The following is a 27,498-nucleotide window of genomic DNA, read 5'->3' as shown; positions in this document are numbered from 1 at the left end:
CTTCTACAAACATTTGTGAAAGAATGGGTCGCTCTCAGGAGCTCAGAATTCCAGCGTGGTACCATGATAAGATGCCACCTGTGCAGTCGTGAAATTTCCTCACTACTAAATATTCCACAGTCATCTGTCAGTGGTATTATAACAGAGTGGAGGCAATTGGGAACGACAGTAAGTGAGCCACAAAGTGGGTGGTCATGTAAAATGACGGCGTGGGGTCAGCGGATGCATAGTGAGCAGAGGTCGCCAACTTTCTGCAGAGTCGATCGCTACAGACCTCCAAACTTCGTGTGGCCTTCAGATTAGCTCAAGAACAGTGCGCAGAGAGATTCATGGAATGGGTTTCCATGGCCGAGCAGCTGCATCCAAGCCACACATCACCAAGTGGGATGCAGTGGTGTAAAGCCACTGGACTCTAGAGCAGAGGAGATGCGTTCTCTGGAGTGACGAATCAGCTTCTCCATCTGACAATCTGATGGATGAGTCTGGGTTTGGCGGTTGCCAGGGGAACGGTACTTGTCTGACTGCATTGTGCCAAGTGTAAAGTTTGGTGGAGGGGGGATTATGGTGTGGGGTTGTTTTTCAGGAGCTGGGCTTGGCCCTTTAGTTCCAGTGAAAGAAACTCTGAATGCTTCAGCATACCAAGAGATTTTGGACAATTTCATGCTCCCAACTTTGTGGAAACAGTTTGGGGATGGACCCATCCTGTTCCAACATGACTGGGCAACAGTGCACAAAGCAAGGTCCATAAAGACCTGGATGAGCAAGTTTGGTGTGGAAGAACCTGACTGGCCTGCACAGAGTCCTGACTTCAACCCAATCGATCACCTCTGGGATGAATCAGAGCGGAGACTGTGAGCCAGGCCTTCTCATGTAACATCAGTGTCTGACCTCACAAATGCACTTCTGGAAGAATGGTCAAAAAATTCCCCATAAACACACTCCCAAACCTTGTGGAAAGCTTGCCCAGAAGATGTGAAGCTGTTATAGCTGCAAAGGGTGGGTCACTGTCATATTAAACCCTGTGGATTAAGAATGGGATGTCACTGACGTTCATCTGTGTGTAAAGGCAGATCAGCGAATACTTTTTGCAATATAGTGTATGTGTTTGTGGGAGGCTTTTACCCCAAAGAGCGTGGTTCATTCAGTGGAGATAAACTGGTGGCACTAATATGCACTTACAGCTGGTCTAGCTGCCGTAACAGAGAATCACAAATTATGTGTGATTATCACATGGTGAGGATGTATCTACTCCATTATCTCTTTACATCATAAACCATTGTTTGTTGGTATATTCATTATAGAAAAATACTCAACCTGAAAAAGAAAGCTGATGTTTTGAGACAGTTCTTTTGAAGTTGAAAACATTACAATACATTACATTACAGGTGTTACTGTTTTACTAATTTCTCAAGAAATAATACTGTAGAAGTCTTCCCATCTTACCTCTTTTGGAGGGTCTCCCAGTTGGTTTTCCTCTGGTTTTTCCCAGGGATGGGGAGGCTCTGGCTCCTCCCTCCGCTGCATCTCAAGCCCTTCATGGCCAACGATACCAGGCCCGCCAATCACGGCACCTTCAACCACCAGGTCCAACCCTCCCCCTCCTCCACCTCCTCCAGGACCTGCCCCTCCACCAGGTTTGGTGTCTGAGTGGCGGAGAGCAGGTAGCGGTGGGGCCTCTTCAGGAGAGGCAGGGCTGAGTGGGGTGGCAGCTGCACCCTTCTCCCTCCAGAAGAAACCAGTTACCATAATGAAGGATTTAATGTTGGGGTATGGAGCGGAGAGCTCACGCAGCAAAGAGACGTAATGGAGGGCCTTGTAGTAGTGGAGGAAGGAGATGACGCACAGACCCACCGTGCACAGCAAGAACACTCTGTGCCGCCGCATTTTCATCCTGAAAGGAAAGGAATAGAGAGATATTAAGAAATGTAATTTTAATGTACTAAGTGACTTCTGTGGCATCTGGAATTATAACTTTAATATAATCTGCACTTTTTACCTCTGTGTGTAACCTGTGATTAATTTAAATGAAAAAGGCCCTGGGGATTAGAAAAAAATGAAAACAAAGGCACCATTTCTTTTGCTTTGTTTGAAAAATAGTCTACATAACAGGAGAGATGTGTGGGAGTAAAATGGGCCCCGGAGCCTGCGTTATATATCCTTCCAGTCTGTTTTTTCTATTTGGTTGGGAGTCTGAAGATTTAAAGATGCAAAATACCACAGAGGCACACACTGCTTGACCTTTGATAGAGGATGATAGTTGCTGCCTGGATTATGGATTACTTGTTCATGAGATGAGATTTTCAGCTAATTGTGGGAGTGAGAATTTTAGGTAAGCCGACAGACAGTCAGACATATATATTTGATATTTTTCACATTACTATATGAATTATGTGATCAAATGATAATGTACTTGGATAAGAAAATAATGGATTCTCTTAGGAGTTTTCTAAAGAAAAAAAAATTGAAAAAACAATAATCTGTGTGAGGCTCAAATTCTTTTCCAAACATCAAACAAATTTGAGAAAAAGAATAGTTGAGCATCGCAAACTTTTTGCATCATGCTCTGCGTCATATGTGCTGTACACAGATGCCAGCATTTGCAGCTGCGGGGGCAAATCTCCAGCGGAAAATATTCTGCTGTGAAATGCTTGTTGTGAGACAGTAATTGGAAAGAAAGTGTGGACGGTATGACCCGCATATTTACCAGAAAATATTTGGTGCTCGTGTGAAAATAGTGTTTCAAATTATAATCACGTTTACACCTGGTAGTAACATGCAGTCTGTAACTGGATAATTTACCAGAAAAAAGGAATAATGCATGTTGATGCAAGTGGATTAGTGTATAAATCCATGCAAGATGCACTGGGACTGGAATGCGGTTTGATTAGCCACACTCCACTGAAGGTGACATTACTGTTCAAAGCTGCAGCAGGCAAAAACTTTTTGTTGAAAGCAATTTGCAACCCAAATGGTCACACAGGACAATTATACTAATGCAAGTCCTTTGGGCTCCATTTCGGCCTGCAGATATTTTGACATTGTGCAGGGTGTGTTTGCCCAATCACTGGAATTGTTAGGCAGATGAGTTGCCATTGGCTCCTCTACGCTGCTCTGCTGGGTATATTGGCGGCAGTGCCTGCAGGGAAAGTCACAACCTTTACACTGGCGACAACTGCCTACACGGACAAAAATAGAGGCAAGAGAGTCTGTAAACAACTGAAATAAAATGCATACCAATATCAGCAAATGCTTTCAGTGATGAGAAAGCACTCAACACTAACTATGTGTAGTCCCTAAAAACAGTCTGACCGTGTTTATGAGGGTTCTGATGTGTAATGTTACTGCACAAGCATGTCTGCTGTCCAGATAGCTATGTGTTGGTGTTTTTTTTGGTTTTTTTTACCAGTGTAGTCATTCTAGTTATCAAATGCAGGTCATGGTGAGCACCTCGGTGTGGACATGTACCCCAAATGGGGAGTGGCTAAGAACAGAGAAAGGAGGAGAGCTGCGGGACACAGGCTTTGTTTTCAAATTTCTGGCTTCCAAGATCTTTTCCAACCAGCTGCAGCTTTAATATCAGCATCCCAGACAGTTACTTTGCATGCAATCCAAGTCATTTGACTAAAATCTAGGGAAAGAAAAAAAACACACACACACATAAGCCAGAGAGTAACTGGTGGTACGACAGCAGGAAAGTTGACCAAGTGCATCTCAAAACACATAATGAATTCTGAATCTTTATCTGTAACCAGATCTGGAAGGAAAAAAAAAACATATGTGTTATGAGATGGCTTTTCTAGAAGATATTCTGCCAGAAATTCGAAAGTACCATATACTGGCAAAAGAGGAAATAGGTGCTATGACCAGAAGGGCAAAGATGTCAAAGGAGAGAAGATGAGGTGAAAACTGGTGGTTTGTGATGTATTATGGGAGCAATGCACAACTTCATCTCCCACTGTCAGATCCTGTCTTCATCTTTCTCAATTCCCCCACTTTATTTGTCATCTCTAATTTCCCTTCACGTTTGCCCTTTTCCCTTCCTCACTCTGCAGTTTCCCATAAAGCTTAGCACAAAATTCATTGAGGAGGAAGTGAGCACTGAAAACACATCTCTCCCTCTTCCCAAATACATTTAGGAATGGAAAGAATGAAATAAAACATGTCCCACATATAAATAAAAGGATACTAAAAAGAGTAATAGCAGCCAGTGAGGAGGGAGGGAATTCACCAGTTCACACCAATTCCCACTGATACAACCCATCACCAATTCATATACAAAAGCACTTACAAACTGGGCAACAGCTGACATCGTGTGGGTGTTCTATGCCGACTCCGGAACACCTTGACACCTCTAAGCCAAGACATGACTGTAGAGTTTATTCCAATGTGTTCATGCCAACAGTTGTTGCCAGGCTAGTGCTGTAAATTTCCTCTCGTCTGCGAGGCTACCTGTCAGATAATGTACAGGGTGAGGTTTTACAATTCATGTAGCGTCTACGATCGAAAACAAAGGCGGTGGATGTAAGAGCTCAAGCGAGTGGGTTAACGCACGTTTGTACAAGATGAACACTTTTTCAAATGAAAAACAACACACCTAAACCAATGCCCGATGGGCCCGATGTTTCTTGTAACAGTGCTTGAATTGGATTTCACACCCATCCTCTTACATTTTATTTATTTATTTTTTTTCAATTGAGGCTATCCAACCAAACTCTGACTCAGTTGGTATTTAGTGCTGAACTTGCTGTCCTGGAGAGTTTGGAAAAGCCCTGACCGCTGGCTGACAAATGCAGACCAAACATTTGGTTTGGAGGCTTGGCAGGGCGATCTAAGTGATAAACAACCACAAGGAGCGTTAGTCTATGTGCTGGGAAGGAAAAGAAAACTGATCTATTGAAATATTTACACAAAATGCATAATGTCAGTGTGTTACCAAAAATCCTCCTCACCAGGTTGTAAAACCTCAGATTAATGACACGTTACACCATGCCATTTTTTTACTTTTAACAAAATGAAATAAAATACAGAAGCAGGTGTGAAAAGCACAGTATAGCAAAGTATAGCCGACAATTTTTCAGCTTGTAAAATCACCAGCGGCGATAACACAAAGTACGTGTTTTCTAGATGAAGTTATCGGTTACTCACTACGTTGTAGAGGAATTTTTGGCCACTCTTCTTTTCAACATTCATTCATTGAGGTTTGCGGCATTTTTCCCTGCGCAGCTCTCTTTAAGGTCCTGTCACAGCATTTCAATCAGGTTGAGGTCTGGACTTTGACTTTACGATTGCAACACCTTAGTTGTTCTGTTTTACATTTTTTTTTATTCAAGATTTTTTTGCTGTGTCAGCGATCATTGTTCTGCTACATGACCCAATTTCAGCCTGGCATCAGCGGTAACATGGTGTCACAGTTGTGTCAAGAGCACTTTGGTATATAGAGGAGTCCAGGTCCGGTGAGTGCAAAACAAGCCCAAATCATCAGCCCTCCAATGCCGTGCTTGACATGAGGTGTGGGATATTTGTGCTGGTATGCTGTGTTTATGTTTTGGTTTTCACCAAATATGACACTGTGGGAATATTGACAACTGTCCTGAATGTTTTCACCTTGTAAAAAATCTTTCTCACTGAAGAATGATTGGCTGTAAGTGGCCTTATAAGCCTCCCAGATCGATGGGCAGCAACAGTTGCTTCTCTAAGATCACTGCTGATGTCTTTTCTTCTCGTCATTGTGTTAACACACACCTGAAGACCAGATGTCTTTTTTTTTTTTTATGTCCTTATTTTTATGTGAGTTTTTTTACATTCCAATTCACAAATAAACTTCAACCTGGAACTCATAACAACATCATCTGAAGCTGCCCAAATTGATTCAACTGGGATATCTAAAACAATCTTTCATGGCACTTGAAAAGTCTCTGGAAACTTGTTCCTGTTTTTAGCATTATAATCTGTTCCTTATGACACTTGGATCTTATTCTAGAGATTTTAGTGTACTGAGCCTTCGCTGTATTTTTGTCTGTCTTTAACTAATTGGCGTCTTTCTGTATTGAGTGTTTCTCTAAAACATGTCTCCTAAGAAAGAGACCTCTTGTCTCAATGCGATTACCGGTGTAAATAAAGGTTAGGTTAATAGTAATCATTTTGAAATCTCTCCAGGCGTCGATCCACAATCATTTTAAAAAGTGCCTTTTTATTACTACAAAGCCTAAAAAAGATAACCAAATCGCACATTTGTAAAATCACATGTTAGCACAGTTTATGAAAATAATTTCAAGAAAAAAATGACAACTTATCATGAAACTCTGTTTCAAAAAGCAGACACTAAGTTATCTTAGTTAGTTAGTTATCTTACAAACAAACAAACAAAAAACAGCATTCACTCCTCATGCTGACAAGCCCTTTTGAGAGAACCACTTTTACAGTTCATATAAAACGATCTATAAAAAGAAAACAAAACCAAGTCTGTCTGACACGTCCTCACAGCGACACGGTTGACCAAACTCCAGAGGAACAGAGCCATCGGTCTGCTCCAGGCTTTATCCAAAGTGTCAATCTATCAGCAATTGTGCATCTGCAACAATTATGTAATGCAACCAAGGCTGTTACAGACTGACCAAATTGACCTTATCAATTGAAAACACACATTGTATAGACATGGCGGGCACACATACGTAACTCTGTCAGCACCCAAACAAGATGGGGGTCCAACATGAAGGGGCCTGAGCCCAGCAAAAGTGCACAATGACAGTATGAGTGGGTATGCAGTACAGCCATTTCCTGACACAAACGCGGGCAGACAGACTTCAGTTCACACAATCTCACACTTGGTGGCTTGTGGCTTTAAAAATTTCAACAAGTCAGCTAAACCGTTTCATGGGTGGAATGATAAATGAATCGCTGCCACTCCAAAGAGCTTTAAAGCCTTTGTTTTATAAGAACTCAAGTAAGGAAAAACTCTGCTCAGTTTGTGCGTCTGTGTGGGCGCATCGTGAGCTTCCTCATGCAAACACGCCTTTTTCATTCCGCATACACACACACACACTCTAAAACATTTTTAAGCACTGAGAAGACTGTCTAATCAGGACTAGCTCAACACCCCACACTGCCTCTGAGCAGTCTGTCGGCCTCACCTAACAAGCACCCAGGAGAGAGATAAAAACAAAACAAACAAAAAAAAAAAACTTACAACCAGACAATCACAGGCTCAGCCCAATCAAAAATGTCCTTAAGGTGCTGAGCTTTCAAGTGAAGAGGTGCTTCTCTTTTGGACAAAAGAAAACTGTTAATTGCTCTCAGCTGAATTTCTAAAACTTCCTTCCTCGGATTGAACATGCAACTGAGAAATAAATATGAACTAGTTCTAAAGTAAATAGAGGGAGGGAAAGCCTGAGCACTATGTGAAAAAATCTATTCCATTAATGGGTATTTCCGTAAAAACAGAGACATTATTATGTTGAAGGGAGAACATAATAAACGGTGATGATGTACATATAAAGGCTGTTTTTACATTTACGTCCACGGTCGTTATCAAAAGACTGCAGGCCACAGACACAATGGCGTGCTTTTTATGTCATGCATCAGTCCACAGTGTAAAACACCTGAATATTCCCCATCTAACCTGACAGAAAAAAGAAGGAGAATCAATTCCAATACATAAGAAAATAAAAAAATAAGCACTGTAACATGTAACATTTAAAAAAAACAAAAAAAAAAATTTATTTTTGATACATGGAAATCAATAAATCAGGCAGCAACATCCACTTAAGACAGATACATCATGCACTGCTGACCAGCTTGTCATGCTTGCTCAGCTGACTTTCTTATGGGTGGTTGTTCCCGAAGCAAAGAAATTCGTTTTACTGGATGGATTCTGATAAGATGGAAGCTGGAAGTTCTCCCACGTTTTCACAGTCCTGAGACACTTCCCAGCTGCATGTTTTCATTCACAATTCCTCCTTCACAAACCAGCCAGTTACATGAAGGTTTACATAAATAAACGTACTGTGACCATAAGATCAAATTTGCTGAGCTGTTTAGCTAAAAAAAAGTAAAAACAAAAAAAAGCAAACAGAAATGAGCAAAAACTGTTGGCTGATTCTTTTCTTTCGTGGCTTAATAGCTCAATAATAACACCCATAAACACCACAAACAAAATTAGATTTTGAGTAAAGCATTTTCTTTTGAACATACATGTGGATTTCAAGACACTGTAATGAATATCTAGTGCTTACACTTTAACACTTTCTATCGCTTACTGTTTTCATGCCTCACATCCCTGGTGCATCTTAAGTCTATTTCCTGAACCATCTGGTAGACTGCCACTGGACTGGAGGCTCATGGGTAATGTTCTCCATATACAAATTGTGATAAGCTGTTTTTGAACATATGTGATGCTGTGAGCTATCGATTTTGTATTTATGTCACATGGGTGGGTGCCGCACAGCCTTTAACTGACCTGAAGACATCATAAGACATCACAAGAACAATAACTCTGATAACCACATGTACCGGAGGCTTTTTATCATCTTCTTTTGAGTTTGATTTGTTGGCTAAAAAGGGGAATTTGACAAATGGGTTTTCTGTTTTGATGAAAATTGTGACTAGCTCTGACTCATTGTTGTAAAACAGGAAATGAGGTCCAAATATGGCAGGTGATTCATGCAAATGACTTTGAATGTTCATAACACTCCATCAGCTACTATACCTTTTTCTCCCATCCAACAACACAGCTTTTTAGCAAGCTAAAGGAGCACGATTAGGGAATTCATCTCTTCTTCTGAGTTTACAGGTCGGTGATTTGGTGAGTCTGATATCAGGAGAAAGCCGAGGAGCTACGTTTGTTGGCATGATAAGGGCCATAGAAAGCTTTTGAGCATGTGTGATGCTATGTGAATATGACAATGCAGCCAGGCTTTAGGTGTATCTTAAGCTTTCATTCAGGTATAAAATGTAAGAGCTGCGAGGACGTGCTGCAGCTGTCGTGTGAATGTATGCAGCCTACATTGTTTGGCCTAGTAGGTATGAAAATGTGTGTGTGCGCGTGCGAGAAAGTGCATAAACTGAGGGGAGAGGATCGGAAAAGCCAGTGGAGTGTCTCCATTTTTCCAACTTCATCCATAATTCAGAGCTGTGGCAATTCATGAGGTCTTTCTATGGCTCACCCTCCCCCCATTCACACACACTGTATTGGAGGTGAAGACATGTGTTCCACGCTTGATCTCACTGTGTCTATCTGTCTATCCATCCCGTGAACTACTCCATCTCTAGAGGCCCAGCAAACATGAGTAGCAGCTCAGAGAATCTTAATGAATGAAGTAGTGTTAAACTTAGAAGAATGCATTGAAGCAGACAACACAAGACCTACAGCTCCATCTTTAAGACCAGGACAACAAAAAAGAGAGAGTTTTAATTGCAGAATACTTCGAGCAGGCATATTCCCAATGGAAGTTGTCTCATTTGTCGCTGTGTAGCCCTGTGATGGACAACTGGGATAGACTCCAGCCTCCTGGACCCTGAATTGGACTAAGCGGGTAGAAAATGGATGGATGGATATTTCCAACAGAAGTGAAGCAAGAAAACAACAGTCATCTCTACACTCTTTATAATCAGTGCATAATGAATACTTTGACTTCATTGTCAAAGCAAACGGGAGCAGTCCAACATTTATCAGTTCGGTGTCAAGCTCCGATAAGACAGGCCTGTAAATTTCCAAAAACACAATGACACATCATGTCAACAACCTGTGTCAAGATAACCTAAGTGGGTTTACTTTAGAGTATCACTTGAGTGATTTTAAAGTTTCTCAAAACATCAGACACAATCAGCAGAAATCAGTGAAAGATGAATGCGTAAGAAATTCGCCTGCAACAGCTCGCATGTTTAAAGGATCTCAAGAAATTTAGACAGTCTTAGACACGAGATAAATACGTACATATAATTTCTGGCCATCTACTACTGGACCGTATAACCTTTTAAAGCCTTGATATTGTGTTTACAAACTGTAAAATCTGCACAGTAAGTGTACCTCGGGGACAGTGCAGCCTCTGTCAGCTGAACTGCCCCTTTTTCCTCTGATGAGGCAGATTTAGCCATTCTTCTTGTTCACTTCTTTCCTTCCTTTCATTTTTTAGCTTCCTTTCACTGATTCTTGGCTCCAACATTCTGACACCAGCATTTCAGAAACAGTCTTGACATATTCACATCCTGAACCTTCCATCAGCTGCACTGGATATCTTGTTCTGAAGGTGGCTCTCGCTGGGATAGCACACACTCCTTCTCTTCCATCATCCTCATCGCACGGCTTCTTTTTGATGAAGGTCACTGCAGATATTTCAACACCGTTTCATGCTGTTCAAAAATCTGTCAAGCTATGACTGATGAATTATTATTCGTATTATTTTTAGAAGCAGTGGCCAACGTCACTGTCACAGTAAGTGTCGCTGTTTTGATGTTCAGGTAAAAAAAAAAAAGCCTCTGATTTCAGCTTAAGTCCAGAACAGGTAACCTCAATCTGTGATTGTCATGCTTTGTATTGTAACTAAACTAAGCAGTGTAACATTAAGCAGAAGCTCCTAGCCGTCTTATACAACATATATATATTATTTCAAGGCCACGTTTGACATGAAATACAGAGATATTTTGTTTTTCATGGATAGAGAGTATAGACAAAATGTCTCACGGAGGAAAATCTGAAATTAGAAAAAACCTGAGTGACTGAAAATCAAAATGGTTTTACATCATGCACAGAGAAAGTTGCATCATACAATGAAATTTATTTTTCCTATTTTTCTCCAACCCTGATGTGGATTCAGCTTCCCCTCATCTGTTTCTAGTGCTCTATGTCCTAATCAGCTACTAAGATTCCCTACAGTGCGCTAATCTTGGTTCAGCTGGTTTAGAATTCAGCTGTGTTGACCGAACATCTCGACTGTCCTCTTCTGATGTGAAAATGCGTCATATGAGTCGTATTTTCCACCTGCAGAACGTTGTCATTGTATGTATTTTAGCAAATGACCTAAAGAGGTATATGGCTGTAAGGACAGGAGGAAGCTTTGGTGAATCAGTTTAAAAAGTAGGCCACACACATGTTGGCTACAATGTATTAATGCTCGGTTTCAGCCTTCTAATTTCCAACAATATCCTACAAAAGAGCTCATCACTGTGTAGCACTACACAATGAACACTGCAGTGATTCACTGGCGTCCAGCCATCCTTTCTTTTTGACACACCCACTCACTCCCCAGGTAGAAACAAAAAGGACTAGCTGGTCCAATTAGAGTACTTCAGCTCTACGTTGCGGTTGTACGGTGGAACACGCTTGCTCAAGCTAAGATTTTTGTAGAAAATCTGTGATAATGACAGGGTGTTAGCGGATCATTTTGCCAGCAAACAAAGATGCTTTTCTTGTAGCAATCTTTTCCCCAAGTACGTCATTATTTTTAAGACAGGATAAAAAACAACAATTTGCCGCATGGCCCCCCCTCAAACTTCTCTCCCACCTTCAACCCTTTTTCTCTTCCCCTCAAGACGCACGCTGAACCGGGAATTGTTTGCCACTAACGCTACAGCTCCGGTTTCTTCCAGAAATATTCAAGTCATTATTTTTGTTTGCGTGTGAGAGTATAAAATCAAATTAGATGTGCAACTACGCGTTGTATCCTGGTGTGTCTGAGCTCCATCTACAGAAAATGATGGCTTTCTCATTTCTGTGTGAGAAAATTAAATGGCAGCAGACAAAGGTGGGTTTCTCACTGATTCATAGTCTGCTCATTTAGCACACATCCTACTATGGTGCCACACGGCTTTTGTGAAATGTACACCTGCTCGCATTTTGCTGCATTTTCTTTCATCCCGTCCACTCGAGCTGAAAGCATTTAGCACAACCGTACATTTTACAGAATCAGACAGCTGGCTAGTGATCTGGTCAATCTGCTAAGCCAAGACACTAGCCCCTTCCATGTCTCTAATACAACAATCAAAATTGCTTACTTGTAATATCAGTCACACGTACAGCCCTACACACAGGCCAGGGATTAACTAAAGTAGGTCAACACCAAATAAAAAAAATTAGAAAAACAGGAAAAATGACACAAAGCTGGAGAAGTCATAGATGCACTTCTATTGTCTGCCCTGCTTCCATTGTTATTATAAAAACAGGAAGATTGAAGCCCCTACACAAGGTCCATTTTCGCTCTGGTTAAGCCTTATGGTCTTTGCATTAGTCTACAGTCCAGGCGGTAAGTGTGGAACACAGGATCAGACTTGATGGACCAAGAGAGTGGCGCCACTGTGTCCAGGATAGTGCTGTGTTATGCATCACAGGAAATTCATTGTGGAAATATGACCACACAGGTTTTAACAAGCTGCCAGCCAACCATCAACCGATTACCATATATTCAAATTTTACAGGGGCTGTTCAATTGAACTCTTTTTTTCCTCTCTCTTTTTTTTTTTTTTATCGTGAAACAAGACAGATCGGTACTGTGGAGCTGATAATGAGCTCCACAGCAGCAGCTAAGCAGCAACTAAGCTCTACACTGACGAACAGCAAGACAACCGGAGTCAGTTAAACCTGAACACAGCTCATGCCAACTGGATTTTTCACTACACGTTACTCAAGACGCTGAAGGGAAAACCCGATCAGAGACAGAAACAAAAAGAAAAAGAGGGAGGGATTAAAATAGAGGAACATAAGAGAGCAAAATGACAAAAAAAATGCTGTGATATTAAGGAGAAGGGGGTCAATGTATAACAGTAAATACAACAGAAAGATTCAATATTCCAGGTCTGCACTTAGTGGGGTACCAAGGCGAGCCAAAGCTGCCTGACCAGGATTTCTGTCTAAACAGAGGCCCTGGGCTAAAAAAAACAAAGCACCACACAAGAAGGAAAGACGAGGTCATTATTTTCTGTGTTATTTACATTCACTTCCCTTTGCAAATAGCATCTTTGCCATTTGCTACCTCACTAATTCCTGCAGTCAGGGCAGAGAGAGTAATAAGTGTGCAGCTTTGCAAATGTTTGCTTTTTTGTTTTTCAGTTTGTTCTTTGCCTATGTCTTAGAATCCAGTGTTTCTGGTTGGCCTTACTCCTGAGTCATCCTGAGCAAATCAAAACATGCCTCAAACAGGGGAAAGTTCCAGTGTGGATTTATAACACAAAGGTATCACTGCGAAATGGACTGCAACATAGTAACCTCTGCATCTCAGTTACCTTGTTTGATAGCAGAAAAGCAAGTGAAACGGAAATTCCTTTAAAAAAACAGACTGCATGCAGCTGAACTTGCAAGTATAAATACACCACAGCAGAACTACAGATATTTATAGAACCAGCGACCGACCACTCCTTTGTGACAACTGGGGATAATGTTACAACATGAGCTAACCTCTTTGAGTCTTTTTCTTTAGATTTACTTTGATTCAAGGTCATCTTTCTAGATTTCTACAATAAAATATTGATGCTATCACACCACAAAGGAACAGAATCTCTTTGCCAAGGCTGCTGCACGTGACTTTTCTCCAGATAAGTAAAACACGAAGCAGTATCAGGGCGTAGAGCACTTTCAATAAAGTTGATTGAGTTCTGCTTTTCTACAACTTTAATCCAGGTGAGATAACTCTAAAGCGGTTCATCTGACGACAGGAATATCATCCAAGTGCTTCTAAGGGAGGGTAGAGGCTGAGAGTAACAAAGAAATGCAGATGAAAGAGAGAATTGGGTTATTCCTGCCAGATGCAAGATCATGAAAAAGCGCTGGGATCTCTAAACTATTTGCCCCGCTCTTCCAGCCTCTGCTTCCCACTGTTCTTCACTCACTGTGAAGATGACAAGAGAAAAACCAGTGCCCCCCCAGTCCTGTCAGATATGCTCTCAAACAGGACGTGCTTTCAGAGAAAGGTTAAAGCAGCCAGCATTTTGTCACTGTCCCATAAATCACGATCTCTGAATGCAAATTATTGTGTGAATTTCTCTTTTGTGCTTCAGGTTGAAGAAATGTGGATTGGTTAGCTTGAACAAAAATGGAAGCAACATGGACAACATGAGACGCATACATGAGATCATAATATATTGGATAGACTCTGGGTGTCTAAATAAAGCCAACAGTCTCATGTAAAAAAGTTAACAAGTAACAAATTACTACAGACAGAATGACCACAAATGTATAGTTACCTGAAGTTCTCAGTATAAGGTAGTCCCTCAGGAAAGGCCTTTGTAAAAGGACACGTAAATATGATATCTCACCAGACATGCGCTATTTTTTAGACCTTCTAATTACATCTTTTCTTTGTGTCACCCTTTTGATCACACTCTGAGTCGTAAGGAATTATCAGGGTACTTCTGTATGGTAAAGATAGACATCGTTCACGTTGCTGCTCATTTTCGATTAGTAGAGAAAAAAGGAAGTGACGAAAGCGCAGCTGGTTTGAGGGTTCAGCACTACGAACAGAGCCATTATTCTTTTTTTTTTTTTTTTGTTGGAACACTTTCTAGTTTTTAGATGTTCATCGCTTGACATGTCTAAATGGTGTCTATGCACAAGTGTGTAAAAGATTAGTCTTAATCAATTACAGAGAAGCAGAGAGGACATGTAAATCAAAAACACCAATATGTACTGGCAGAGAAGCAAAGAAACTTAAAAGATGTGACTAAATACTGTAGTTATGTATGAAAAGTTAAGCTCCTCCTTGGACTGAACTCATTCTTCAGCTCACCACTTGCAGTAAGGTTGCTGATTCCTTTGAAAACTTATCAGTGGCTGTATGAGAACTTTGAAAACCCAGATAAAGGAAGAATTAAAGCTTTTAAGTTCAGGTCTTTTTATGTTTCGATCGAGTTGCCAAGTCGCCCGTGACATACAAGTGACTGAAAACCAAAGCATGAACAGATTTAGCTGTTGGTCTTAATTCGTACTGTACAGGCTGCACTGGTGCAGCTGACTCCGACCCCCATTTGTTGACACATACCACAAACATGTACCTCACCTCACACAACCCTGAAAAGCACATTTAGACCAGCAGTACTGGCACACATTGAAACGTGCACGCGGGCGCACACACATCCTTACAAAAACTTCCTCTGTTTCCTGCCCCTCATGTTGACCACAGCTCTTTTCTCTGTCCGAGGGGGGGGTTTTCAAGCAGTGTGACAGACTGCTCTGCAGTTGCTGCTGCATGTGTGAGAGCAACAGTGTCCGGTCAAGTCTGGCAGATTTCTGCCTCGGCGGAGTTGTGCGCATTTACAACAAGTCTGGTGCCAACTGCAATCACAAGACCCGTCTCTGCGAGCCACAGTTCACTTATCTCTTCCAGGCACAGGTCAGGAAGTTCTGCCTACTGGGACTTTAGAGCTGGTGATTCAGACTCTGAGCCTTTTTTGCTGTACATGTGAATACATGTTTGTTAGAACAGACTGTGACTTTTGTGTGTTGCTGTTGTTCTGGTACAATGCTAAGCTTTTTCGCCACAACCTCTCGTGTACAGACTTGACATTTAAGAAGTTAATTTTAGAAGCAGAAATGGAAGCAAAACTAAAGGGAAATTCTACAGCTACAAGAATGAAGATGCAGGGGAATATATAACTTCTGAACTGAGTTTCACACTCTTTTCCATTATCCATGTGGGGAGTGGATTAAAAATCCTTTGTTCACCTTTCTGTGACCCATCAGAGAACAGAAGAGCCTCAGATCCAGCTACAGCTCATGCCATTTTGTGAGCCTTTCAACAACACCACGATCCACCTGCCCTGCTTCTAATGTTAGAGAATCAACTGTGTAAACCTAAAAAGGTTTGACAGATTTCTTAAAAAGCTGACCAGTTTGGAGGCAATCTGGCTTCCTGGATGATCCTAATCCTTGTTGTGTGTACTTTAAATACAGAATGCAGGTAAGCAGAATAAATGATCCAGTAACGATTACCCTGATTCTGCTGTAAATGAACAATCTTTGACTTATTTAGAAAACAGCTTTTGACAAAGAAGCAATTATCGACAGGTTAATGCAAGAAGAATGTAATACTGTTGTAAAATGTTATTAAGGCAACTAAAGGAAGAGGAAAAGTTACAGAGAGAAAGTGAGGAAGTTGTGACACTGTATGGACAGTTTTAAGTTTTTGTGGAGACATATTGTGACCAAAGAGAAGTTAACTGCAGCAGCTTTGAACACATGAACAGAAACAAAGACATGCATGGAGGATAATGAAAAGCAATGAAAAGAGAGGTTCAGGCCATGGTTTGCTTTATCTCTCCAAAGGGGCCGGTCCTGTCTGTGGCGTTTAACAGGCCAAACTAATAAATCGGTAGACCTCTAACTTTGACAAATTGTTTAAACAAAAGAGCTAAGAATAGCTGATGAAACAGAGAAAAAAAACACTTCCAACATTACACACGGTCCAATTCAAATTCCTGCAGTTCACATTAGGTAACTGTTACTGTTTCATAGCTTTCACTTAATTTCATTTGTTCTGACAACCTTGACTACAAGTCTGTATTCTACGGCTGGATGGGACCAGTATGGGTGATGATCTATGCCACAGAAGTGCTTTAAAAAAAAGTAATAACAGCAATGCTGCTATTTCATAAGAGCATGAAAAAAATGCAGAAGAACAGAGAAAAAGGACTACACATCTTCGGACCAGATAAACTGTTACTCTCTTGGCTGACAGAGGTCACCATCTGTTGCGTGGACTCTCTGTTGAAGTCACTCTCAGAGATCAGAGCCCCTTCAGCCTGTGAGAATGGCAATCCAGCGATAAGATCAATGCCGGAGAGTGGGAGACACGGACTGACTACTACAGTTTTTGAGGTTTTTAAGCTGCCTCCTTAGAGACAGTGCAGTCTGTGAGTGCCTCAGTTAGAGTATTAAAAAGTGACACTGTCATCTCTCATGCCAGAGGTTTGGGTCTTCTCACATGACAAGAAAGTAGTTTCTCACTTGCAAGTGTTTTGAGGCAACTGTTTGAAGTTTCTCAGCACCTAACTCCTAAAACTGTTAAATAATTGGCTGTGGTCAACAGATAACTATATCCATACTGTGCTTGGTAGGTAATGAGTTTATAACAGCTGGTGCTGATTTAAACGGTGTTCATGACAGTCATGAGGTGAATCAAAGCGGTAAAGCTGTGGGTTGTAAAACCAAACAACTGACTTGGAAGATGCAGAAATCTGTTGTGATGCTGAGAGGACCTGAAAAGTTTGCTTCCAGTTCTGTGTTGGTTTGTTTTGGACTGGTAAGCGTTTCATTTTAAACACAAACGTGTTTACATAAGATATTTGTTGGCACTGCTTTAATATATCAAAATTCACCAGGGAGTGAATAAAACCTACCAAGAAAACTGAAATAGCTGTGCTTTTCTCCTATACTTCTGCCCAGCTTGATGATAATTATCTAAAAAGCAGTGTGGTCGAGCATTTCCAGACTGCCACTCTGTTCTATTAAAACCTTGATTTTAAACCTGCAGAGTCACCATGGCCACCGCAAAAATCCCCATTCATGTAACTTAAAAACAACATCTGTGCAGGGAATTCAGCTACACTCACAACAATCTCCCACAGACAAAGTTAAAAGCAGCAGAATGTCTTACGTTTTGTACAGACAGTCTCACACAGTGTCTCACATGCTTCAGCCAATCACCTGCTCAAATATACTGGGACAAGGATGGTGGCAAAGCTGAGCTGTAACCAAAGCTTAACTCAGCTGTGTATGCAACTGTGATGACTGAAAGTGTGGCCTTTCATTGTTTAGTTTCCCACCCTTGTGAAATAATCACCTTGATTATGCCTTGATTGTTTCAAGGCAAGCTTCCTTTGATAGTCAAATAGCATACGCAAAGAATGTTAGACATTTCAAAAGCTAACCAGTACAATAACAAACAGTTACTGTAGCTCTATATTCAGCTCATGCTTCCCTGTCGGCGGTGTCCGCCTCAACCATTTGGCGAGCTCGGCAAACGTAAAGGCATCTCAAGAGCTCTTGTAACGGTCGGCCCTTCTTTCCTCTCTATAAGTGAGAGCTTCACTAACATTTGCAGCACAAACTGGAAAAGGTCAGGAATGTACAGGAAAAAGAAAGCTGGGAGAAAAGATTGAAAAAGGGAAATATCAGGCCACTTGAGCTACTTGTCTGCAGGATGTGTGTTTGAGAGAGAGGAGGTGGCAAGTCGGTATGTCCGATCCCCCAGAGAGCTGGTAAATAAGCCTGGGATGTTTGCTATGCTCCTTCCCCCGGCTAGCGCTAATGCTAATCTTCACATACAAACACACCAACAACACCTGTTGTCATTGTTTTCAATCTTCCCGGAGCTGACAACTCATTGCCATTCCTTTTCTCTCCTCCCATGTCTCCCACTGACTTTTTTTATCCGTCTCCATCTCTGCTTCTGCTGCAGGCTTTAAGGAAACAGAAAAAAACAAAAAACATTCCATCAGTTTTTACAAGTCATCTTGCCACAAATAAGAAAGAAAGGCGAAAGTCTGCAGACATTTCACTGCGACTAATGACAAATGAATAACTCCATTATTAAGCCATTATCCCCTTGGTGGTAGGTTGTTAGTGTTAGGTGCTCCCACTGAGTGGATTTTCCCAAAAACAAAAAAAATGACCTAATGACTGTACAGCTCATCCATATCATAACACATCATCAATAATCTGACAAATACCCAGACAACATAATAAGAAGCCAAATGAATAATAATTGTTTATTATGATCAAATGACAGAGTGTGATTTATACACTTCATTAGTGACACTTCAATCATGTGTAGCAACTTGTATATCAACTATACAAAAGCACTCAATAAGCCTGTAAGGGTTACAACATCTATGGCAGAGAACAAAAATAAACAATGTATATATCATATTATGCCAGATCTATCAAATGAACACAGCGAGCCATCTGGCCTCGGGGCTCCTGGTATGAGTTTGATTTTTTTTTTTTTTCAACACAAATACAAAACATGCTAAAAACACTTGGCTTGTGAGATGCAGAGCTGGTGAGAAGGTTTTTTTTATACAACACACTTCAGCTGAATTTCCTTGTGATTACGCAATCTTCTAAGAAATAGGCTGATTAAACAGGAGACTTGGGTCACCTTGTGGTTGATCGAAAGATGAAAACAAGCTCACCAATAGCAAGCGATACTGAAACAGCAGCAGCACATGACAACGAAAATGCTCCTTTTGGCGGTTCAGCTTATATTGTCTTTTCATCCGGTCTAGCTTGAAAAGCAAAATAACCTTTCTAACTTGTCTCGTCATGCCTACCATCTTTTTATTAAGGCAACTATATCCCAAACTTGACTGACTGGATATACAAGGAGGATTTGTGGGCTAGAAACTGTCAAGCAGGAGCACATAAGAGGAGTTGCTACTGGTAGCTCATTATATAAGAAAAAACTGTAAATGAATAGGGTAGTGGCTTAGTGTCAGCATCAGATGACCTCTTATCCTGGCTCTTAGTTGATATAAGATGATATAAGATGACTTAACAAATTGGTCTCCCTTGTTTCATGCTTCTAAATCTGACTGAGCATGAAGCCACACAAATTAATTTCAATTTTTTTATTTCTTTTAAATGAACCAACTTGGGTGAAAAAACTCCCACAGTCCTAAACTGCATACGCCTGAAAAAAAAAAGCAATGAACCACAGCACTGAACATGCTGACAACAGACCTACTGCACACTGCAGCAGCACACTGCTCATTCAATTTCCTGCTCTTTGGATAGCTTACTTTTTTACATTTTTGGGCATCAGCAAGAGAATAAGTTTCATTTCCTGGATCACTTCTGTTTCAGAAAAGAAAGAAAGAAAGAAAAACAAAATATTGCTGACCTTAAAAGCGATCATGGTAGGAAGTATAAGCCATGAAGACAGCTGCGGATTGGAGAAGAGGGTGGCCTTCTTTAATTAAAGCAATCAGTATGAATGGAAGAGGACAATTCCGAGGACAAGATGTTATTCAATGGGGTGATGACCTGTGGTTTTCAGCCTGCGCAATTTGACAAGGGTGAGACAGTCACTGCACTGTGAGACAGTCATTGCACTGTGAGACAGTCATTGCACTGTCATTGCTAATTACAGTGTTAGACAGTCACATTCCTTGATTTGACGCAAATTTGATTTCCCATTAAAGAGACAAAGAAAGTCTTGCCCCGAAACACAAAAACAAATTCCTGAATTACGCTGACAATGGTGAGGCAGTTTGCCTGGGGGACAATTCGAACACAAACACACGGCTGTATGCTGAAACAGGTAAATACAATCATCTGGAAACAAACGGCCCCTCTCTTCTCTGATAAAATGCTGCATTATGCTCCTAAAGCAGTCAAGAGAACGGAACAGTCGGGGGTCTTTTCTCCAACTTCATGCCCCGTCACTGAGTCTTTAAGAGTCAATTATGGATGTTCACTTGTGCACACACATCCGCTTGAATAAACACGCAGTTTCTGTCACAAACCAAGTCAGGTTCCGCAGAAATAAATAGCAGCAGTTCTTCAACAGTTCTTTAGAAAAAAGATGTTTTGCTACAAACCGCAGTGCATGAAAGCACAGCTTGGGACAACTGTCCCTTTAAATTTAGAAAAGAAAAACACCAAAGTATTGCAAACACATTTGTTCATCATGCTCCAAAAAAAATCCATGCATCCGATGCTCTTCTTACCAACCGTTGACAAATAGCAACAGTTATACATCTGTCGTAAGCCACCCAGATCCTCACCAACCTTTTCCTGCCATCCATTCCGAAATGGCCTAAACACCGCTACGCCTGAGGTATACGCCTGTCCATACAGAACTTTTCTGCTGCTTTTCCACCCAGCAGGAGGGCACCCTTGTGTCCAAAAGGATTTTGTGCAGCCTCTTTCCTCTAAACTTGATGTTTCATTTCTTTGAAATTTGTTGATCTCATTTTGTCGCTAGCTGAGGATGGCTGTGGGATGGCTCAACTCTTCAAGTGATGTTGGTGCAATACAACGTCAACCATATCATTTCAAGACAAGTGTGTGTACAGCAGGGTTTGAAACTGAGTCGAGATGTTTAAATGCAGCATCTACTAATAGTGAAAAAAAGAAATCCAACAGAAAATCAGAAGATAAAAACTTACAAAAAAATCTGCAACAATATCTGCAGTAACTGTGTTTGAGACAAACAGACGAACAGCAGGAGTTAAGCGTGTTACTGTCCTGTATCATGCATTATTTAGTCCCATCTCGCCCACAACTTAAACATTTAAATGCACTCTTTCAGTCTGTTTATTTGCCCTGCTCATTCGAGCTATGGTTAGAGTACAAACATGACATTTAATTGGACCACTGTCCTTTTCCCAGCATACATGCATGAGAGCAGAATCAGGTTATTGATTCAAATAGGTCTGATGCCAAATGTTCAAAACACTCTGTTCAAATCTCTGTGGGAGATTGCTATACATGTAAATGAAGATGCAAAAAAGATGGAACGTTGGAGCTTGAGCAGAGCGCCTAGGCCCATTTAAATATACACATATAAAAACTTTTTCAGTGTAAGAAACAGTCCTTTGAATGGTAGTCTGCTCTGTGTGAACCTACTGAGAGTTGCAGTTAATCGAAGAAGGTTTAAATCGCATGACCACTAACAGAACAACATGTGAGATGGAGACCTTCAAAGGTTTAAAGGTGACATCTTTGATACGCAGTGCTAGTTATAGAGCACTAGATTTTGGTTTTAGGTTGGGAAAAAAAACCAACAAAGTGAAACTGAAGGTTGACTTTGTAATACCCAATCAAACTTAACTTACTGATATCTTACAGATTGTGATGTCATAACCAAATAAAATATGCTTCAAGTAATGGGCGCCGGATTCCTGAGGAAGTTGCAACATATTTCACTGTAATCCATGTGTCTCTTTTGGGGTTTCATGGACCCAAAAATTGCAACACACCAAGCAGGTGTTTCCAAAGTGAGCTGTGAGCAGAATGATTTGTCAGAGTAATTCATTTGTGTTAAGACAGGCTTGTGTTGCTGGCTTTCTTCTCCGGCTGGCTGATTCATATTGGATTGGCAATGTCCACTAAATTTGCTGTCAGACAGCAAAACAAGCTTGTGTTTTTGTGTGGCGTGGATGCAGAATGAGTCATCTCTACTATCCCTTTATCAAATCTCGATTACATCTCCACCGTTATGCTATCACTGCAGTTCAAATAAACTGTTTCTCCAGCCCATAATCATAAAAAGGCAGATCGAAGCTGAACAGAACTAAGTGCTGTGTGTCTGTATCGGGGGATAAAATGCAGTTTGAGCTTAGTTTTAGAGTGATGTTTCGTATGTTTGCAATAAAGCAAACTGGAGAAAATCTGTTAAGAAACAAAAGAAAAAACAGCAAACTCAAATACATGAATATTATCAGTAGAAGTAGTCTTGTTAAACCACGATTAGGTACAGCTCAAAATGCACTATAAAAATCTTTGCAAAGAGGCAAAGCGAGTTAACTGTGGCCAGACAACATTTATCACTACTGTGACTTTGGATATAGTTGCATCTTCCAAACTGTAGTGAGTAGTGTGCATGTAGATTTTAATTCAAACACTGCAGCTAACGAGCTAGCTAGAATAAGGGGTTTTTGTTCCCTTTTGAATTGAATATTGTGAACACAACTAACCACACTCCTCGCCAAATAGGTGGAGCCATTTATATATTTATGACAGGATGTCAGCTGTTGGCGTCATGGATTTATTCAATAAGAAAAGCTGTCCGTGAGTGGCTCTATGACTCCACGTGTCTTAAACCCACTCAGATTATTAGCATCAAAATAGACCACACAAAATATTCTGCATTCAGTATTGCAGCACTACTGTACACTAACTAACAAGCAAATGTTAGACATGATGCTTGGCTCTTCAAACACATGGCTGATAAGACATTTTTTTTGTTATTGTTATTTTTTGTGTATATGTAACTAGTTTCAGAGCTTGATAGAAGAGAAAAAATAAAAACTACAAAGCTAAACTTAACCACAGTTATGTGGTTGTAAAAGAAAAAGAAATTAATAAAAAAAATTAATACAAAAAAAGTTCTCGTCTTTATTTCATTTCCATGCCAATACAATACCAGGATTTCCAACAGGTCTGCAACTAAAGACAAGATTACCTTCAGTGTGAAGAAGTGGAAAATACACAAAGCTTTTGTGCACAAACAGGAATAATATATGGCGCTTGTTAGGAGATGAGACTACTGTTAACTTCAGTACAGAGCCTCTCATTATCCATCTTTCTATCTCTCTGTCTCTGTGTGTGTGTGTGTGTGTCCAAGACAGTGTTGCTGAAAAACAAAGAGGCCCATTCAACTTGGTGCCTGCCTCCTGTCTCAAAAATAGTGCTGTATCACAGCTTCTGATGGACGAAGAGTCAGACACACTCATAATCCTCATTAAGGCATTTACATTGACATTGCTGTGAAGCAAATGTGACGCTGGTCATCCTTGTGAATTATAATGCCGACAAAACCTTCATTGTGTAAACTCACTGCATATTAAACTAGCAAAGCAACTTATGCCTCTCAAGCTCTTTTTTTAAAAATCACTGATTTATAATCACACATATCTTAATATCTTAATATAGACATGAATATATACGTGCTGATTTTTTCAGTGGGTTTAGTTGAGGACACTGCCGAAAACTTGACTGAGATTCATTTGTTAGCTCAAGGGTTTAACCTAAAGGTCAACTTGTCCATTTGAAGACTGACCTTCTGTCAGTCTAACTTCGTCAGTATCCGTCTTATGACATTATCGTCAACTGCAGGTGTGTTATAGTTACTAAACTGTACACACTGTGACATGTCTTTCAAAGCTTAACATATCGACCGTAGCTCTGTACACAAATGCAGCCTCACAGAGCCTTTAACATGGCCAAAGACTGTTAGTTGGCATAGGAAAATTGTTCCATATCATGTGAACAGCTACTGTTTTAAACCTACCCAACAGTAAGTAAATCAGGAAACCGCAACAGCAGTTGAATGCATCATTAAAGTGTCCCATAAACCCATAAAATAAATTTTCATATTCAACTGAATGATGTTTATTTTCATTACCCAAAGGGAAATTATATTGTTACAGTTTTTTGTTTTATACATATATATATATATCTACATATATGTAGTATAATGATTGATGAGCTAAGTTAGAAAATGAGAAAATAAATCAAATGAAAAATAATTTGGCAAGCTGTTGGAAATTGTTAGTGCTTCACAGGTGTGGCTGAAATCTCCAGAGATCACCGTGAATAACTTTCAGGTGTCATGTTTGTAGCTTGGAGGCAGGGCATCACTTACCACATGTGTTACATACATATAACATGGCATTCAGTTACCCAAAGCCCAGTATCTAGACCAACAATAACAAAGAACAGTTCTGAGGGAGGAAATAATTGTAAAACGTTGCAAAAAAACACATTTAGCAAAATTCAAGATACGAGAGCACTTCATTTTTTTTCAATATCATCAAAAAAATCAAAAATCTATAATATGCAAGGAATGTTCTCAAAATGATTGTAATTCAGTGCTATTTTGTTGCAGTTGATACATTAACTTTTTTTAATTAAAATTGTCAGACTTTTTTTTCTTTGCAGACTAAGCATGATCTGTATACCTTATGCTGGGTGTCTGGTTTGGTTTTGGTTTTCTTCACATTAATAAAGATCTACTAAGCTGAATATTATCTTACTGTTCATTCACAAAAAGGTTTCGAGTGACACAATCAACATTTTGTGTGGTGCCTTACATACAGAAATAGGGACAAGAAAACATCAACGTTCTCTTATAAGTTTAAAGTTTAGGTTACTGAAATGTATACACAATGAGTCATTTTCTCATGCAGATGTTAAATGTTAGCTGCATCCAATTTCTAGCTGGACCTCAATGCTACAGAGAGGCATAAAGTCCCTAACACACCTGATCTCTCAGACAATCTTTGCTTGAAAGCTGTCACCAGTCACACAAAATAATAGTCACACCATTCCAGAGTCAACCCGAGCAGTGTCCGCTTACGCAACCTTTACAGAACAATACACGTCCAAAGGAGTGAAACCGCCAACAGAAAACAAGAGATTATCTGTATTTGACTACGGAAAAAGGGAGAACAGGAAGTTCTGCACCTAAAATGGGGAGCATTGTTTTCTGGGAACACCTTTGAATGGGTCGAGTACTGAACTGAAAAACACTCTGACAAACAGTCAAAGGTGGACCGAGCGCATAAGATCTTTTAATATTCAAAATATAAAATCTTGCTCTTTGTTTCTTGTACAATGTTGTCCGTGTTCTTCTAATTCACGATTTGTCATTCTTTTTAACAAAACTAAATATTTTTTAGTAAAAAAAAAAAAAAAAACAGATTTGTGGCAAAATTAAGCTCTCAAGAATAGTCTTACATGGAAATAAATTGATTTAAATGTATACTCAAGCAGTTAATAATAATAGCAATAATGATACAAATAATATGAGGACAAACTGTGTGAGTGCGTATTCTCCAGAGCTGCCGGAGGTCTTCAAAGTGCAATGGTGCATTCAACCAAAAGAGAATTCCCTGAATTGTGTCTTTCTGGGGAAGATTCAATGTGCTAACTAAGCAGGGAAATCCATCCGAGTTTAGGATTCTATAGAGGATTCCGGGATTATCATTCAGCTTTGTTTTATGGACTGCTATGAACAATAGGGAGAGTTTTGCCTCTGGGAACCACGGTTTATTTCTTATGACGCTATTCATTTGAAAATGTCAAAGAAGAAGCTTTAGAATACAACGTGTTTGTGCCAAAACTATAAAACCACTGGCAAGCTCTTTTATAGTCAGACCCTGGCGTTCGCTGGTACTAAAAATGTGTTTGAAGCTGTAAAACCTGAAGAAAACCTCCAAAGATTAAATCTCAGGTGTAGAAGTGAATCCTTATGAGGGAGCCGGTCGCATTATCAGAGATGGTAAACACAGCTAGCTGGCCCATTCCATGCAAGTGGCAGCACAAGGTCAGCTGTTTATAGCATTTATGGCGGCTGGAATAGTTTATTCTGTAGATAAGATACTTTAAAGGGATCATATCAAAAAGAGAGGAGCTGTTTCACCAGAGGAGTGACTTTAAATAAGATAAGACTGAATATTTAGTGCAACACAACTGGGGCATTTAGAACGTAGGACTAAAACTAATGAAGGTGTGCCAGTGGGTATGTTGTATGTCTGGCAGCTTTGTGGGGAGAACTGTCCAAATGCTCAAGTTCACAATCATTTGTAACAGCTTGTCGGACCTGGTCGACGTTCATTTCATTTGAATCATTTCAGTGAGAGAGGGATCGCTCCGAGTGGTTGTTCAACACAGCAGACGAGTGCACGAGACTGAAGACAGCAGTGATGACAAAAGGAAAACCATAACGCACATTCTGCTCCTGTCTCCAAAACTCGCAACAACGAGGCCATGTGGACAAAATGACAACCTTGATTCAAGATAAATAAGCTCTGCATGACAATACAGGAAAACACAAGAGAAATGTTTTTATTTTTTTATCTACACTGTCAGGCCATCTGATTTTCCTTCCTGATTAATGAACACGCCACTGCGCCCTCTCATCTAGCGCAGGCTTACGTCCAACCGGTTTTTCTCGTAGGTTTGATGTAAAGAAGGGCTTAGAGATGGTTATAGTCCAATGACTCACAATGAATGCCACCTTTGGCACCTTTCAGAGACATTGACACTGAGTGCTGATAGCTGTATGGGTGAGTGAAACCTTTTTTTTTTTTTTTTTTTATCCTTCCTCAACAGAATAAAACCTTTTTATAATATAAACATTATATTTGCTCCTGTACCTCTCAGCTGATACAGAGAATACAGCCACCTCATGCGTACAGGTGTACAGAGGTGCCACATCCATCCATAAATAAAATAACTACAAGCATATTCACAATAGAGTATTTAAACACTAGTTAGATTTCATACAATAATATGTTGTCTATAGATTAGTATCAAATTTTGCCCATGATCAGAACATCAGTGCAGCAGGAACAAAACCTTTTAGCTGTGAAACATTAACAGACTGTAAAAGTTCTGTAAAGTCATCGTTACATGTTCCATTGGTCTGACATCAAGTTACTCATTTAGCCGTCGACATCTTGGTCTTTTGGAAGCCAGAGGAGGCAAGGTGTGTGTGTGTGTGGGGGGGGGGGGGGGGGGGGGGGGGGGGGGGGGGGATTAAAGCATTCCAAGAAAGAAGTTGAGCTTGTCAATACTTGCAAACATAATTAAAGTCAATCATTTACAAGGTTTATAATGTTTAATCCCCCAATTGTTATTTTATATCATGTTTCTACTTGCTTCAGGGTTTAATTTAACAGTTTTTATGTGAGAGCAGATCTTTCCTACCATCTAAAGTAAACAAGAAGTAACAGTAGGCCTCAGACTGCGCCCACTGGGAAAGGACTGGATCTGGTCTTGGCTAGAGATGACACCTTTAGGGGTAAAAAGGGTGGACCGGGATATTTCAGGTACACGAATGTTGG

General features: G+C 40.3%; 1 protein-coding gene across 2 annotated transcripts in view; it reads right to left on the bottom strand.

Moving 5' to 3' along the window:
- The window catches only part of mgat3b (beta-1,4-mannosyl-glycoprotein 4-beta-N-acetylglucosaminyltransferase b), a 53,197-nt gene that overhangs the window by 15,647 nt on the left and 10,052 nt on the right, over positions 1-27,498 (bottom strand). Inside the window, exons 2-3 of one of the 2 annotated variants that reach the window (XM_072384645.1) lie at positions 4,289-4,449; positions 1,444-1,891 (exon numbers count right to left, since the gene is read on the bottom strand). In XM_072384645.1, the coding sequence (XP_072240746.1) occupies positions 1,444-1,891; positions 4,289-4,365 (525 nt within the window). In that variant the 5' untranslated portion in view covers positions 4,366-4,449. The remainder of the gene's footprint in view (positions 1-1,443; positions 1,892-4,288; positions 4,450-27,498) is intronic. The other variant, XM_072384646.1, reaches the window with a different exon arrangement.

The sequence above is a fragment of the Leuresthes tenuis genome, unplaced genomic scaffold (assembly GCF_036924035.1).
Source record: "Leuresthes tenuis unplaced genomic scaffold, fLeuTen1.0.hap1 SCAF_4, whole genome shotgun sequence".
Classification (NCBI taxonomy): domain Eukaryota; kingdom Metazoa; phylum Chordata; class Actinopteri; order Atheriniformes; family Atherinopsidae; genus Leuresthes; species Leuresthes tenuis.
The sequence above is the reverse complement of the archived record's forward strand: the minus strand, read 5'-3'. Positions and strand labels throughout refer to the sequence as shown.